This window comes from Mucor mucedo (assembly GCF_025094135.1).
Source record: "Mucor mucedo strain NRRL 3635 chromosome Unknown EV154scaffold_304, whole genome shotgun sequence".
Taxonomy (NCBI): domain Eukaryota; kingdom Fungi; phylum Mucoromycota; class Mucoromycetes; order Mucorales; family Mucoraceae; genus Mucor; species Mucor mucedo.
Window position 1 is genome coordinate 10,717 of NW_026252588.1, and position 15,511 is coordinate 26,227.

Below are 15,511 nucleotides of genomic sequence, written 5' to 3' on the forward strand. Positions count from 1 at the left end.
TCTCGGGCACAAAAAATCGTTCCCGCAAAGTTTAGGGAATTTGGCTGGGGAAAAATTCCCGGGAATGTTTTTTAAAAATTAAGGAAATGATTTTTTTAATGTTTGGCACCCCCTAGTGTTTTCTGCTTCACGTATCTCATTTGTAAGATATAACTAAGTTAAAAGATGACGGAATGCATTTTGTCTGATCCAACTAATCTTACCCGATCATGTTGTTTATAATAAGCTTTTCTTTATGATCTGAAACGAATTAAAAACGCCGAACTATTGCTTGTATGAGTCGTAATCGGCATTTGAGTAAGATGTTCATAAAAACAATCTCAAGCATTCGCAAAGAATGACTTCATATGAAAGTCACGTCTTAAAAATATGTACAAAATACCCAAACAAACATCAAAAAAATCTATAGTGATTCATCCCATTGAATTATACTTTTAAAAAGAAAGATTTATTTTCTTCGGTGGAAGAGAGATTTTTTTTCCTTCTTTTCTTGCTCCTTCTTCAACTCCTCTTCTTCTACAAAATAGATACAACGAGTAAATTAAACGTTTTTAACAAAGTTTAAAAATAAAAATATCCTACCTTCCTTTTCGGCAGCGTCGAAGAGGTCCCTCAAACTCTGTTTCTCCCTGGCTTTTTCGTAATGGCCCACGCACGGCATGGCAATGGGACGCGCAGGGGAAACAGAGATTGAGGAAGCCTCAACGACACCGACCGCAGGAACAGAAGAGACGGAGGAAACCACAGGGACGGAAGAAACGACAGGGACGGAAGAAACGACAGGGACGGAAGAAACGACAGGGACGGAAGAAACCACAGGGACGGAAGAAACAGCAACAGACACCTTGTCCGGAGGAGGACAACAGGAAAGCCGACGACGACGAGAGGTTGGTGGTGGGGGAGGAGGCATATTTCTCTTGAATCCAGAGATTACATTCTCCGAAGGAGAAAGACGAGCACCAGAAAACGAAACGGCAGCAGGAGAGATCGCAACAACAGCGCCAGCAGAACGACCAGCACCAGAACGACGACGCAAAGAAAACGGTCGAGGGATGGCCACAGGCCGCGGTACAGCTGTGGCTGTAGTGACAGCAACAGTGCCAGCCACAACAACAGGACAAACAATCTCAGCGACATTATGGGCCGAAGGCTCAGACAGAGCAGCCGAACCAAGCGAAGTCTCCACGAAAGGAGCAGAGAGCTCCACGGCAACAACAGGAGACGACCCAGAAACACCGGAGACAAAGGAAGAGGAAGCCGAACGTCCCATTACCTCCACAGAGGTCGAAGAAGTTAAAGACTCCAAAGACGAAGCTACAGGAGCAGACACAGGAGAAGACACCATGTCGCCAACCGAGGACGAAGCCCCGGAGCAAGAACCAACAGAGCACAGCCCACCAAGAGGCAAAGAAGAAACAACGGAAGCAGCAAGCAAAGGCTCCGAGCGAACACAAGTCACGTTCTCAACCAGCCATGCTCGACTGATCACTAAGCCGACATAGGCAAAGGCAGGCATGGAAGGGTCGTATTGGGGAAGGGGAGGCAAAGAAGGCACCAGACCACAATCAACAGAAGGCAAGCCAAGAGCAGAAGCACAGTCCATAAAGTAACACTTACGTTTAGCTTTTATAATTGTGGGAGAGGGAGAAGCAAACGAAAATGTAAGGCGTGGAACCTCACGGACAGGCGACGAGACAGCCGGGGCAAAACAAGCAGGAGCGGAAGCAGAAGCACCAACAAAAGAACGGAAAGAAACGGCAGGCAAGGGCGAAACAGCGACTCGATCCCTCATGCTGACGGGGTAAAAACCCTCACCGGTGCAGAAGTACAATTCGCCAATTGCCATTGGCGGAGTACGATGTCTTGGTCGAAGACCAGTCACCACACGCCAAAAGGAACTAAGCAAACAAACAAATTTTTTCCAAGCGAAATAAAAACCACATCTGCCCAAAAACCAAGGGAATGCCGAACAGAGAAAGGCGAGATGTGTTAATTCACAAATGAAGCTATTGAATGTCAAAGTTAAAATCAGGTTTATACGAAACATGGTAAATGTATGTCTTATACTTACTCGTCGAAGAAAAGTTGGACTAGCATTTTTTTGAGACTGGTATAGGGAAGAAAAGGAAAAGAAAAGAAATATAACAAGCCCTTCTTCTTAAATTTTTTTTCTAAGCCACTAAAATTATGACTTGATATATTTTGCTGGCAAAAAGATTATGACCTAAGTCACAAAAATTCTTATTCCGTCAATTAAATAAATCAGAAAGAGACGACTACCAGTAAATCACAGTTGCTCGCATTCAACTGCTTCGCCACAACCGTCAACATTATGGGTTGCTTTTTTTATTATTATTTAGGAAAACAAATTGATCTCGGTAACTAGAAAGGCAATTAACTTCGTTGGCTGCTTTTGTAAGACTGAATCTGGAAAGTGATTTTACAAAGAAATATACTCGAAAAGAAGAACTATGTCGATGGCAGGAATGTGTCCTTACTTCTTAGGGATCAAATTAAACCAATTTTATTAGATCTTTATGGTTTCGTATTTTTGCAATATCGAATGGAATTTTGCTTTTTCTTATTCTGAAATATTTAAATAATTATTTAAACATGTCTCATCCGATTTGAAAAGGTAATTATAACACGTCTCAGAATCTTCAGGTAAAAAGGATATTCATTATCCAAATTAAAAGGGGCAGCATTATCAGTTTAAATCCAGATAACTGAAAATTATTTTCAGACTAGCTGAACAAAAAATTCAGACTAAAAAAATTATTTTCAGACAAATGTCAGATTATTTAATAAAAAAATTTTTGACAGACATCATTATCTTCTTAATGTCAAAGTATCGTTTAACAAAAAAACAGTCAAAATGCAAGTAAAAGATTACAACACAGCAAACACGTTTGTAATGAGTGTTGAGGATGTCATAGATTATAATAAAAGAATCATCACATTTTACATAATAATGGATGATCATGTATAAATATTCATGGCTCACACTTCGCCCCATTTGTTATCATCAGAACCGTTGGTGTCTGTGCACAAGGTGATTCGCCTTGTGACGAGTAAAATATTATAATACCATAAAAGTATAATACAATCCCATAGGCGGAATATTCGGTTGCTGAATATTACACGCACTAAACTTTCTCTTTGGCATTTACGTAATGTCACCTGCGGAGATGAATTTAGATCCTCACGTACTTTGTCTTTACTTTGTAAGGCAGGAATTACTTCATAACATATTTATTTAAACAGACATTGCGTATAACATTATATCATATTCCTCTAACGCGTCACATATATTATCCGAAAGCCATCTAATCATTTAGTATAAATACCTGTAGTTTTTGCTAGTAGAATTCCCTAATCTAAATTTTCTCGAAATAAAAGATATACACAGTTCTAACAGTATTTTCTTTTGTTACCTTAATTTACATTTTATCTCCATCCCAAACAATGAGAAAATCTTATTTCGATGAAGTCTTCGATGGGATGGATGTGATTGAGGACCATCCAACAATGTTTGGTAAATTAATTTTGTTGGCCGACGATTGGACTGTACCACAGCAAATGTTGGTATATGATGAGATGGAACAGGAAAGTGGATCGAAAGAAGTTGAGAATGATGCGGAAAACAGTCAAATTAACCTAAGCTCACATTAAACAACAGATTATAAGGCCTATTGGCCCGTTATTATTAGAACTTTTTTTTCAGCTTATGATAAACAATCCAAAACCTGTTTTATCCCACGGTCTACAGCCTATGAAATATTAAAAAAAGAAATAAAAGTGATAGAACCGTGACTCCTATCCGCGGTTTAAGAAAGCCTTCTAAAATAGGCGGGCAAAGCGAGCAAAGAATTATGAGATTATGACACAGCTAACTAAGTATCTCATCGAGTTAGTGCACCAAACCCTTGTATTACCATGAACATATTAAGATAGTAACTGTGTTGTTTTTGAAGGCTTTAGCGTTTCCCAAATTGAACTGAGAAAGAATATGGTGAAAAAAATTCGACTTTCATTAAAAGACTGACAAATCTATACAATGCAAATAGATGAGAACAGAACAATGGATCTTCGATTTAACGTAAAAACCGCTTGGAAAGCAGTTGTGGTAGACTTCCAGACTAGCTGCGTGTTTATGGATGAGGCCGGTTTGAACGCGCACCAGATCAGAAGTAGAGCCTGGTCCGTCAATGGAACACCTGCCGTCGGTTCTGTTCCAACTCAAAAGGGCGATAACTTGAGGTTTATTGGGTGTATACTGTTTTTTGGAATCGTCAATTTTTCCAAGGTAGAGCCGTTGTAGCTAGATGATGTAGCTAAGATTGAAAAAGAGTCTCCTTTACCAGCCAGCAAAAAAAAGAAAGGATAAAAACGACGACACAAAAAGAAACCGAAAAAGGGCTACGACTGTGAATCATGTTGTACCATTTGTTAGAAATGTCATGGATGTTCTAGACAGACACAACAAGCTTGAATTTTATATCGTCATGGGTAATTTTAGAATTCATCATTCCCATTTTGTTGTTGATCCAAGTAAAATTAGAGGCTATAAGCCTTTATTTATGCCCCCATATTCATCATTTTTGATTCTTATTGATGAACGCTGATCCAAGATCAAGAAGCACATCAAATGAGACTCGCTTTCCACTATGAGCACTTTAACCCTAAAATCGAGGCAGCCTGTGAGACTATTACCCCGGACGATTGTAAACGTTGCACACAAAACTCTGAAACGTACTGGGATAAATACCTTGACAAAGAATCAAAAGTAGTTTAATCTTTTACTTGTCTGAAGTTTCGTTATCATATTTCTTAAAATAATTTCCGTTTGTCTCATTAATTTTTTACCCTTGTCGAAAAATATTCTTTTTTGTCCGAATTTTTTTAGAGCTTGACTGAAAATAATTTTAAGTTGTCCGAATTTTAGGTGATAATACTGTACATGGTAATACTGCGGAATCGAATAGGTCACTGTTGATTCAATTTTAGGATTTTGTTTATGGGTCAAAAAATAAAACCATTTTTTATATCTGATTGATGATAAAACTAATGATACGATCGATACACGTAGCTATAAATACCCTCTAGGAGCATCCCAAGCGGTTTGCTAAATGTTTTTGTAAATTTATTATTTTTTGTTATGGACAGATTTATTTTTTGAAATTTCTACAGTCGTTTGTTAAAAAAATATTACAATTCGGTGCCGGTCCTATAATTGTTTTTCACTTTTTTTCACTTTTTTTCACTTTTTTCATTTTCATTCACACAATGTCTGCAATGTAAACTTTCGAAAGACTATTTGGCAATGACCGTGTATAGGATTATAAAATGAATCTTACTGCTATGAAAGATTTTCTAAGGGTTACGAAAAAAGTCAAAAATCAAAAGCCTCGTGTTATCAAAAAACGTCGAGTTGTCAAGAGAAGACGTACAGCAGGACTTGAAACGCTCCTGAACGATTACTTTTCGAAAACTTCAAAATATTCCGACGCTGCTTTTTGTAGAAAATACAGAATGAGGAAAAGTCTCTTTTTGCGAATCACCAAATCAGTGACTGCTCATGATAGCTACTTTGGGCAAAAGTATGATGAGGCCAACGTCTTAGACTTTACGCCACTCCATAAAGTAACAGCAGCCATTCGTCAACTGGCTTATGCAGTAGGATCGGATGAAATGGACGGCACGTTTTGCATAGCCAAATCAACAACACGAAAATTCTTAAAAAGATTCGCAAATGCTGTTGTGACGTTGTAGAAGAAGGAGTATATAAGGACTCCTAGGCAAGAAGATGTTGATCGTTTGTTGGCGATCAATGAAGAGCGAGGCTTCCCGGGTGTGCATGAATCCATTGATTGCATGCATTAGCAATGGAAGAGCTGCCTAACTGCTCATCATGGTTAGTTTGCTGGTAATAGTGGTCAACCAACCATTATGTTGGAGGCTGTAGGTTCTCAGGAACATTGGATTTGGCATTCCTTCTTAGTCTTCTTGGTTCCCTCAACGACATCACTATCCTACACCGGTTCCCAAATTTTGCAAGCCTGGCCAAACGTGATGTGCCTGATGTCAAGTTCACGGTCAACCTCAATACTTATGATAGAGGTTACAATGGGGCAGATGCCATAGAACCAAGATATGCTCCTCTTGTCAAAACCCTGCCAAACCTACAGTCGCAAAAGAAAAAGGTAATCCATGGAAACTTTGATTATTATATCTACTTTGATTTAACGTGTTATATGGTAGAACTTTGCAAAGGCATAAGACGCGGTTAGAAAGGATGTAGAACGGGCTTTCGGTGTCTTACAGGCACGTTTTGCCATGTTCCAAATACCCTCTCGCCTGTTCAAGGAAGAGGTTGTACATCCAATCATCGAAGCATGGATTATTTTGCATAACATGATTGTGGAAGATGAACGTGGATTGGATCTTTGTGTTTCTTACAAACCCCACTTCTCTCCTCCTCCATCGTCTCGCCAAAATTCGTCATTCGGTGAGTTCGTTGCTAAGTTTTTATGCAATCAGAGATGCTGATACACACGATCAGCTGCAATTCGATCTTATTGAACATTTATGGCAAAGACGGAGCGACATGTGGAACCCTTTAAATATACAAAACCCCCAATAAACTATGCTTTTTTAAAAAAACAAAACCAATTTTTATTTTTAATCATCTTCAACGAAAATCAATTCCTTATCTTCAACCAAAACTGGTTCCTCATCTTCAACCAACATTGGTCCATCTTCATCGACCAGAGAGTTTTGACCATCATCAATGCTTTCGATGATGGATACATAATCGACGGGACTGTGTCTTCGGCGAATCAACCGCCTTCAGACCTTCCAGGATTCTCAACTGCTTTCACTGCACTTAATACCTGTAAGTTCCGAATAAAATGTTCGAAAGATCCATCATCAACTAGCTCTGGTCACGGAAAAACGTTTTCCCTTCTTCCGCAAAGTCGATCATCCTTTTGGTGACCTCAAGTAACTCCTTCGACGGGTTGCGGATATCATAACTCTGCTAAGCACTGTTCTTCATCATGGTCGTAGGCCTCTTGAGTCCCATAGGACCAGCCTGTATCTCGGTATCGTTCTCGACCAAAAAACTCATGGGAACTCTCTTTGACTTCGCCTTGACAAAGATTTGTGTGGCCTCGGCACGGCTCTTCCACTTTTCACTCATTCGTAAGACCTTCCAGTATTTCAACAAGATAAACCGCTTCTTATCCTTCGTCTCGGACGTGTTATACATCTCAGTGTCTCTAATAGCCATTTGTTTCAAAAATGTCATGTCAGTCTTTACATATGTCAAATAATTTTCAGGTGTATTATATACCCTATCAGATGGATCAGATCCTCTAGGGGCAGGGTCTCTGATACAAGTATTAAAAAACCACGAAACCTGTCGACAGCAGATGCAATCATCGTGAATCTGTTTTGTTGAGAGTTTTCTGCTCTCTCAGTAACAGGAAGTTTGTATATTTTGACGAAGTTAATCTCAAATTCTTTTTCGACAGCCTTCGAAAAGTCCGGGTTCTTCTGGTTGTTGCCCTTATTCGGGTTGGTTGAGACTTCAACCCAAGATTTAAACCAGTGGGTCTTTTCATCGAAGGTCCAGTTATTGCCACGGACGCGCTTACTACGATTGGACTGTTCCTTTTGTTTTTGCTTTTGAATTTGTTGTTCCTGCTCATTCGGCATTATTATTTTAAAAATCTATCGGGAAAGGAGCAAAAAAATTAAAAAAAGTCAGATTTATTTATTTTCTAGAAAAAAATTGGTCGTTTAAAAATTGAACTTTTTTTTTAATTAACGGATGTAGTTTTATTTTATTAAAAAAAGATATATTTAACAAATTTAGAAAATTTAGGAAACCTCTGGGAATGCTCTAATGAAATAATGTTTGTCTGTATATCAGTATTTTTCATAGCAATCGTTTCCATGATTACCATCTCCTAATATTGGATATCTATTTTTTTTAAGATTTAATACATCTGTGATACACCACGTTTTTTGTTAACTGCATTTTGAGTAGTGCATTGTCCATCACAGGAAACGACATGGTAATAGATCGCACTCATATTCTATGCATAATTTTCTCTATTCATTTTTTTGGTCTTGTTTGCATGCATCCAGAAAGAAATCAATGTTTTAGATTACATGTGATTGCGTCTTCAAGCCTTGTTACTGCAGCATGTTCTACGAGATACAGAATCTTTCTTACTCGACGATTTCTGCTACTGTTCTCCGATATCAGTCAAATACGCATTAAGCTTTCTTTTCTGTACCCGTAATTGAATTAAAGCAAAAAAAGACTTAATATCCACATATCGTCATTTCTCAGCCAAAGACAGCAATTTTCGTTGACCTTTTCACGGTTACTTTGGGACAACACGTATGACTTAGATTGGCTTGGGTGATTTTAATATTCTGGTTATTCTTGCTGTTTTTATAGTTTTGATCATCGGGATTTCCACTGCTCATTTAGGACCTTTTGTAACTAAAGGGAGACAACGATACTTCAAGTCTTCATTCGGTTTCGAACGCTCGTCAAACTTAAAGAAGGAAAAGAGCCACAAATGTATTTGATTCAAAAATTATAAAAAGTTCATTTTTCAACGGTACATTTAACCAAATATCACTTATTTTAACATACGTTTAATGAAAAACCTCCGAATTATTTAAATTTGGTAACTACGTTGGAGATACTACGAAGAAAATTCATTTTGACTAGTTTTTATTTGAAAAGAAATTAATCTCGAGCTCGAATTCTCTTACGATCACGATTATTTTCTTCTTCACAAGGAGAAGAAGGGCGACGAGGAGAAGAAACAAGACGAGGGGAGGAAGGACTAGGAGACGAAACAAAAGTCGCACGGGGGGAAGGAGAGGAGGGAGGGGTCAATTCAACCCCAAACAAAGCAAAAGAACCAAAAGACAAGCCGGGGGACCCAGGAGCCGAGGAACAGACGGGAGAAGCAGAAGCAGAAGCCAACACAGGAGAAGCGGGAAAAGAATCCCAACCGAAAGAAGCAGGAACGGACGGCACCACTGGAGAAGGGGGAAAAGAAGGCCAAGCAAGAGAAGCGCAAGCTGGTGACAAGACCGGAGAAGAACGAACGGAAGAACAGCCGGACGAAACAGGAACAGAAGTCAAAGAAGGCAAAGGTGGAGAACCACCAGAAACACCAGAGCCGACTGATGCAACAGGAGCAACAGAAAAAGAAGCGTTATCCTCGCGGGAGGAAGAAACCGCAGGAATGGCGTTATCCCCGAGAGGGAAAGAAACCGCCGAGGATGCGTTATCCCCAATTAGGGAAGAAACCGCAAGAGGAGAAACGGACAAACAGGGAGCAACGGCAGAGGGACATACATCCCCACAGGCAACAGACGAGGAATCACAAGAAAGAGAACCAGAATTATTTACAAGCCATGCTTGTGTCAAGGCTTCACATCCGAAAGCAAAAGAAGGTGCGCGAGAACGGACGGGAAGGACAGATGGAAAAGCAGGCAAAGAACCATCACTTAGACATGGCATGCCGACCACGCAAGCACAATCCAAAGAGTAACATTTTTTTTCCTTCTTTGTGACAGTTGTCACAGAAGGAACAGAAGAAAAGGGTCGACAAACGGAATCCTCGGGGGGAGGAGCAACAGCAGGAGAAACAACAGGCAAAGGAGTGGTCTGAGCAAAAAGCTCAGGGTTGTTTCTGAAGGTGGTGAGAGGTATAATACCTCTACCAAAACAGACGTAAACATCACCGATTGGCTCGGGTGCTACACGAACATGATTTTTGTCACCAATGACAGCAAGCGAAGAAGATGAAAAGAACCAAATCATTTTTTCCCAAAGGAAAAAGAAAAAAAATTTGGTCCAAAACCAGGGAAAAGCCAAAAGGAGAAACGCCGAATGTGTTAATTCACACAACAATCTATTAAATGTCAACATTAGAATCGTGTTTATAGCATTAATATTTACTGATTTCGTTTTACTTACTCGTCAAGAAGAATATACGAGAGCATTTTTCCAAGAATCGTTAATGGGAGAAAGAGAAAAAAAAAAGACCCGCCGCTTTTTGAAAAAATAAAAACGAAAATTACTGCGCAACGTAAAATGATGATGTCATTAATTTTAGTCCTAAAAATCGTGTTCGGAATCCAAATTATTTTATTTCAGCAAAATCATAAATTATTTTTTTAATATTCACGTACAAAAAATTCGGCTATCGACTTTCCATTTACGATCTGGAATGCACCAATCTCTTAAAATAGACAGAAGAATGACAGACAGAAAGATGACATAAAAGTTTTTAAAAGCTAAAAAAAGGTATCGAAAAGCGGTCATATATTTTATATAAAGTCCGTTCATCAGATTGTCGAACTTTTTCGAACTTCAGTTGGTAATTGTTTGAAAATGACTAAACCAGGTCAATTGCTTTGGTCAGCTTTTATATACTATCAAAAAAGTTTTAGTTTTACTTGCATTTCTTTATGAAGACTGTAGCAAAAATACTATGAACGAAAAGTTCAAGAAGTACCTTTTATTGTCCAAAAAAGCATGCGTTCTTTTAAAGAAATTGACTGATCTTCCAATGTGTGAAAAAGGAATGACATTAAATTTGAAATGGCCACTTCAAAAATACTGTGTCACGGACGGAACAGGAACAAGACACAGAAACTACTTGGCGACACAAGGGGAGCGATTGGTTAAAATAAATATGTTTATTATTAAGTGGGGGAGGGGTTAGGACTAAGATACAGAATAACGATTTTCTAATAAGTAACTACTGTAACATCTATCTATACCATTTCTTGTATAGGAGAGAAACTACGATTGGTTTCAATTATAGATTTACAAGGGACTTTACGAAACAGATATCATAAGTAGATTATTGGCAAGGATGAGTAATTGAGATTTGATGAGTAGTAACAAATTGGATTTAGTAGACATTGAATAATATGATGGTTCGGGGAATATTTATGGCTTGACACGGGCGGGAAGACTGGATTAGGAATAAAAGTAAAAGATGATCGGGAAAAGGTTTACTAAGGTTGAGTCAGACAGGAAGCGGGAGTAATATTGAGAAGCAGATTAAGGATATGTTTTACAAGGAGTCCGGTGGCGGGCAAGATATACTGAAATGATTTTTGGTACAAGGTTTTACAGGGAGTTTCGTAACGGACAAGAGATACTGCTATTAATTTCTATAACAAGGTTTTACAAGGGATTTGAGATCATGGTTAAGTTATACAGACAATAAACAGGGCGAGTAAGTTCATGAGATGTTATAAAGGAACATGTTTTGCCTAAAAATGAACGAACTCTTCAATATAAGGCTTATACAATTGAAAATTTAAGCGATATTTTTTGTTCGAACTAGAAAAGTTGGAAATTAAAACAGACTGCTAATGTCGCAAACTTAAATTATCACACGGCACTCGAATGAAAAAAGCGAATGAGGATGCCCTGGAAGGAAATATACTTAGAATTAAAAAAAAATCTTGGCGCCATTATCATACTTCGCCCACTAGATAAAGAACATCAATTTTATTTGGTACGGTTTGATTATGAGCACGCTGATATAACAATCTAGATTGCTATGGATAACTTGACAACGAACTTTGAGTGTCTAGAATTGAAGAAAGCTAGAGTTTCCGAGCTCATGCGTGAAAAATGCGTCATAAGAATTTAAAATAAAATTGAAGTCGGTTGTTAAATGTAGACCAAGTGACTGGCGAGAAAATTGTTAGACGAAATGATATACCGAGAACTCCGTTCGCTAAAACTGTTTAACAGACTTTTGATTGAAAATAAAGATAATGTTTATTGAATGATAATTGATTGATATTTATATGTTTTTGATATGTTGCTGTAGTACTGCGGTTGTACTGCCTTCAAGTTCTAGTGTTGAATGATATACTCCGAATAAAGGTTATAACAAGGATATTTCAGATGACTTCACTGGTTTTACCATATCCGGGTGGTTAAGAGGAAAGACCAAGGTTCCTTTCTTGGAGGTGTTTCTTTATTTGATCTGCATGTATATTAGACCACTTCTTGTTGGTTTCAAGTTCATGTACATCGAAGCGGTCAGGAGACCGAACATTTGTTATCTGGAATGGACCACGGAAAGATGGAACAAGTTTGGGAGACCTTTTACCATCAGCACTCGATTGGACTGAAAAATCAATAAGCACCAGACTACCAAGTGGGAAATCAGGAGTGGTTCGATGGTTGTTAAAGGCAATGGCATTGTTAGCTTGAAATCTGTTGTTTTCGAATTGAACCAAGGTTAGAGCGCGACCAAGGAACTGTTTGACAAGTTGTTGATATTCTTGAGCTGGGATTAGCTTCACGCCGAAATCAGAAGTAGCTAGTGTTCTTGCTTCACGACCGTGGACAAGTGAGAAAGGCGAAAATTTAGTCGAGTCATGTATACTTGAATTAAATGCTAGTTGAAATTCGTTCAAGTGTTCATCCCAAGTGATTTGTTGGTAGTCGAGATCCATGAATGATACGATTAGATTTCGGAGGGTAGCCAAAAATCGTTCGACCAGACCGTTAGACTGAGAATGGTACGCAGGGTAGAGTTTCTTCTTTATTGACAAGTGTAGACAGATAGTCTTGATGAGAGTACTGGAGTACGGTGGACCGTTGTCGCTAAAGATTTGTCGAAATACACCAAGTTCCGATATGACCTTACTGACGCATTTGACAACTTGGATATCAGTGTTTTCAGGAATAGCGGTAATGATCACATATCTTGAGAACATACATTGAACCACAATAATGTACTTATTTCCAGATTTTGAAGCAGGTAGTGGACCAAACGAATCAATAGCAATAGTATCAAATGAATGCTCAGATGGATGCGAATGTATTTTGGAAGTAGAACCTGTAGTAGTATGTGAACGTTTGACTTTTTGACATACTTCGCTTGTGTTAGCCTTCCTTTGAACCCATTCTTTCTGTTTAGGAAAGTAATATAATCAACCGAATCGTTCCAGAGTTCTTCCTATTCCTAGATGACCAGTTGTTGGATTCGAGTGAAGTAACTCAAATGTATCTTGCATTAGTTATTGAGGTAGGACTGGCCGCGTGTTATAGAAGAGGTCACCGAACTCGTTGGAATAATGGAGAGGGAGATGCTGAGTGGAACGAATCTCTTGATAGAAACAGTCCGCGAATTGAGCAGCGACTAAATGGGTGGTAGATAGATTGCAGACCATTTCACGAGAGCCATCAGCAATGGGTGCGACCGGGTGACGACTCAAAGCATCGGGTCCTGCATTCTTGGAGCCAAGGCGGTAGATGATCCGAAAATCGTGTTGTTGTAGGCTAAGAGCCCATTGACCTAATCGACCACGTTAATCCGTGTTTTTGTTCTGCAAGGATTAAAGGGCTTGATGACCAGTTACCATAGTGATACGTGTGGCGGTGAGATAATGAGCAAACGTCTCGATTCCCCAACAATAGCCAAAGCTTCCACTTCTGAGACGCCATAGTTTTTTTCGGCAGGACAGAGAGAGCGGGAAGCGAAAGCCACAGCATACGCGCGATTGTTACTAGGATCACCTTGACACAAGATGACTCCAATACCAGCCGTACATGCACCATTCCTATGGAGTTCGAAAAGAGATGAAAAATTTGGAAACCGAAGAATAGGCCAAATGATTAGCTTTTGTTTCAGGATATCAAAGTCTTGTTGGTGTATAGAAGACCAGATCCAAGGGATGTTTTTCAGGAGGAGAGTGTCAAGGGGAGCAGATATCACCGAGAATTTACCAATTAAACATCGATAGTAGCCATCAAGACCGAGGAATGACCGCAGAGTTTCGACATTTGTTGGGATGGGGAACTCAGAGACTGCACGATTTTTTTCAAGATCAGAGTGTAGACCGGCAGGGGAAATCACGTACCCTAGGAAGGTTATCTTATTGCTAGCGAACTGGCAATTCTTCACATTGACCGATAGTTGAGCATTACGAAGTCGATCGAAGACAGCACCGAGATCTTGAATGTGTTGTTTAAAGGTCGGAGAGAACACCACGATGTCGTCGAGGTACACCAAGCAGAGTTTTCATTTCAATCCAGCTACACAACCAGTTGAAAACTTTAAATATTTCTTAAATTCTGCACCAAAAAGTAAATTCCCGTGTCAGAATTTTTTTTTAAAAAAATAAAACTTTGCGATTGGGCGAAAAAACAAAATACGTGATTGAAGGCCAGATGTTATGAAATAAACAACTGAATGAAGGTTTTGTGCACCTTGAAAACTACTTTAGCGTCTTTTATGGGGGTCAGGATAGCGATTCGTGCAGCTAAGCATTTTTATTGGATAACAAAATGGAAGAGACTTTTATTTTTTTTGAAAAAATGACATGTAAAAAAAACAAAATGATTAGTTTCTTTCATTTTCTAAAATTTTGAAATAACGATTAGTGTTATGGAGCCACCAGAAAGTACCGAACTTGCACTTGTTGATAAGAGAATACTTGACAGTGTCAATCTCAGTTTCCTGAGACATGTCAAGTAATTCCACCACAGTCAGTTTATACTTCAGCAAGTCCAAGATTTCTTCAGTTTTCTTGGTGAGGAGATTACCACCTTCGTCAGCTTGATAGACAGAAATGAGGCTACTGTCATCCTGAATCACGAAGGCTGGCCTGGGAACAAGTTCATACACCTCAACAATAGCCTGATCGCCGCAAAGTTTTACCACCTTTCCAAGCAGACGACGCGCCCCACGAGAATCCAAGTCAACATCGAGAATAGCCGTCATGTTCAAAGCAATCTTCTTTCCAGCAATATATTCAGTACTGCCGAATTCCCGATTAGCAGAATAGTACATGTCCTCACTGTACCTATCGAACCACGTTTTGACCAGACTACCACGAGTTTTCATAGCGTTATCCCAAATAAGACCCATCGCAATACTTCTCAGCATTACCTCACGACCGTTAATAAGAGCCAAATCACGAGAAGGGTTTTGTTTGTTGGTCTTCATGACAATTGCCCTAATGTGTTTGTTGAATTGCTCGTTCTTTTCAGTTGCGAGAAGCACAGGAGAAGCAAATCGAAGACAATCCTCTACCAAATGGACTATCAAATGTGTCTTTAAACGATTACACAATGGACCACCAGTTTTGGCGTATGGAATCGTAGCACCATTAGATTGTTCACCAGAAAGACCATAGATCTCTTCAGAAGTAGTTTGACTGGGCACTGATGCAGTTGTCGTTGCTGTTGCTGGCTCTCCACGAGTACGTCGGTTACTGGGAACAACGGTACGATCAAGGTTATCCAGAGCAATAACAGTATCATCAACGGATTGACGCAATAAATCGAGATAGGCATAAAAGTTGGTATGTATTTCACAGTTATAACACAATGAGCAAAGCTCACCAAGCTTGTCAAAAGTACTAATAACGTTATCCATTCGGTGGAATTGATCATTACGAAGGTTGAGGAAATCAATGTGGCCACGAGCAA

General features: G+C 39.2%; 4 protein-coding genes across 4 annotated transcripts; all 4 read right to left on the reverse strand.

Moving 5' to 3' along the window:
* Nucleotides 1–448: 448 nt before the first annotated feature.
* EV154DRAFT_585441 (uncharacterized protein) lies at nucleotides 449–2,097 on the reverse strand (the record flags this gene model as incomplete). Its single annotated transcript, XM_051606759.1, has 3 exons — nucleotides 449–516; nucleotides 583–2,006; nucleotides 2,072–2,097. 3 exons carry the CDS (start codon nucleotides 2,095–2,097, stop codon nucleotides 449–451), a joined length of 1,518 nt encoding a protein of 505 aa, XP_051450066.1.
* Nucleotides 2,098–8,770: 6,673 nt separating this feature from the next.
* EV154DRAFT_585444 (uncharacterized protein) lies at nucleotides 8,771–10,045 on the reverse strand (the record flags this gene model as incomplete). The annotated part of the gene is made up of 2 exons (XM_051606760.1): nucleotides 10,016–10,045; nucleotides 8,771–9,950 (listed from the first exon to the last, which is right to left on the reverse strand). Exons 1-2 carry the CDS (start codon nucleotides 10,039–10,041, stop codon nucleotides 8,771–8,773), a joined length of 1,206 nt encoding a protein of 401 aa, XP_051450067.1. The 5' UTR covers nucleotides 10,042–10,045.
* A 3,202-nt stretch (nucleotides 10,046–13,247) lies between these two features.
* On the reverse strand, nucleotides 13,248–13,613 carry EV154DRAFT_181128 (uncharacterized protein). The gene has a single exon (XM_051594244.1). It carries the CDS (start codon nucleotides 13,568–13,570, stop codon nucleotides 13,358–13,360), a length of 213 nt encoding a protein of 70 aa, XP_051450068.1. The 5' UTR covers nucleotides 13,571–13,613; the 3' UTR covers nucleotides 13,248–13,357.
* A 726-nt stretch (nucleotides 13,614–14,339) lies between these two features.
* On the reverse strand, nucleotides 14,340–15,511 carry EV154DRAFT_534001 (uncharacterized protein). Its single transcript, XM_051604004.1, has 2 exons — nucleotides 15,483–15,511; nucleotides 14,340–15,384 (listed from the first exon to the last, which is right to left on the reverse strand). Exon 2 carries the CDS (start codon nucleotides 15,024–15,026, stop codon nucleotides 14,421–14,423), a length of 606 nt encoding a protein of 201 aa, XP_051450069.1. The 5' UTR covers nucleotides 15,027–15,384; nucleotides 15,483–15,511; the 3' UTR covers nucleotides 14,340–14,420.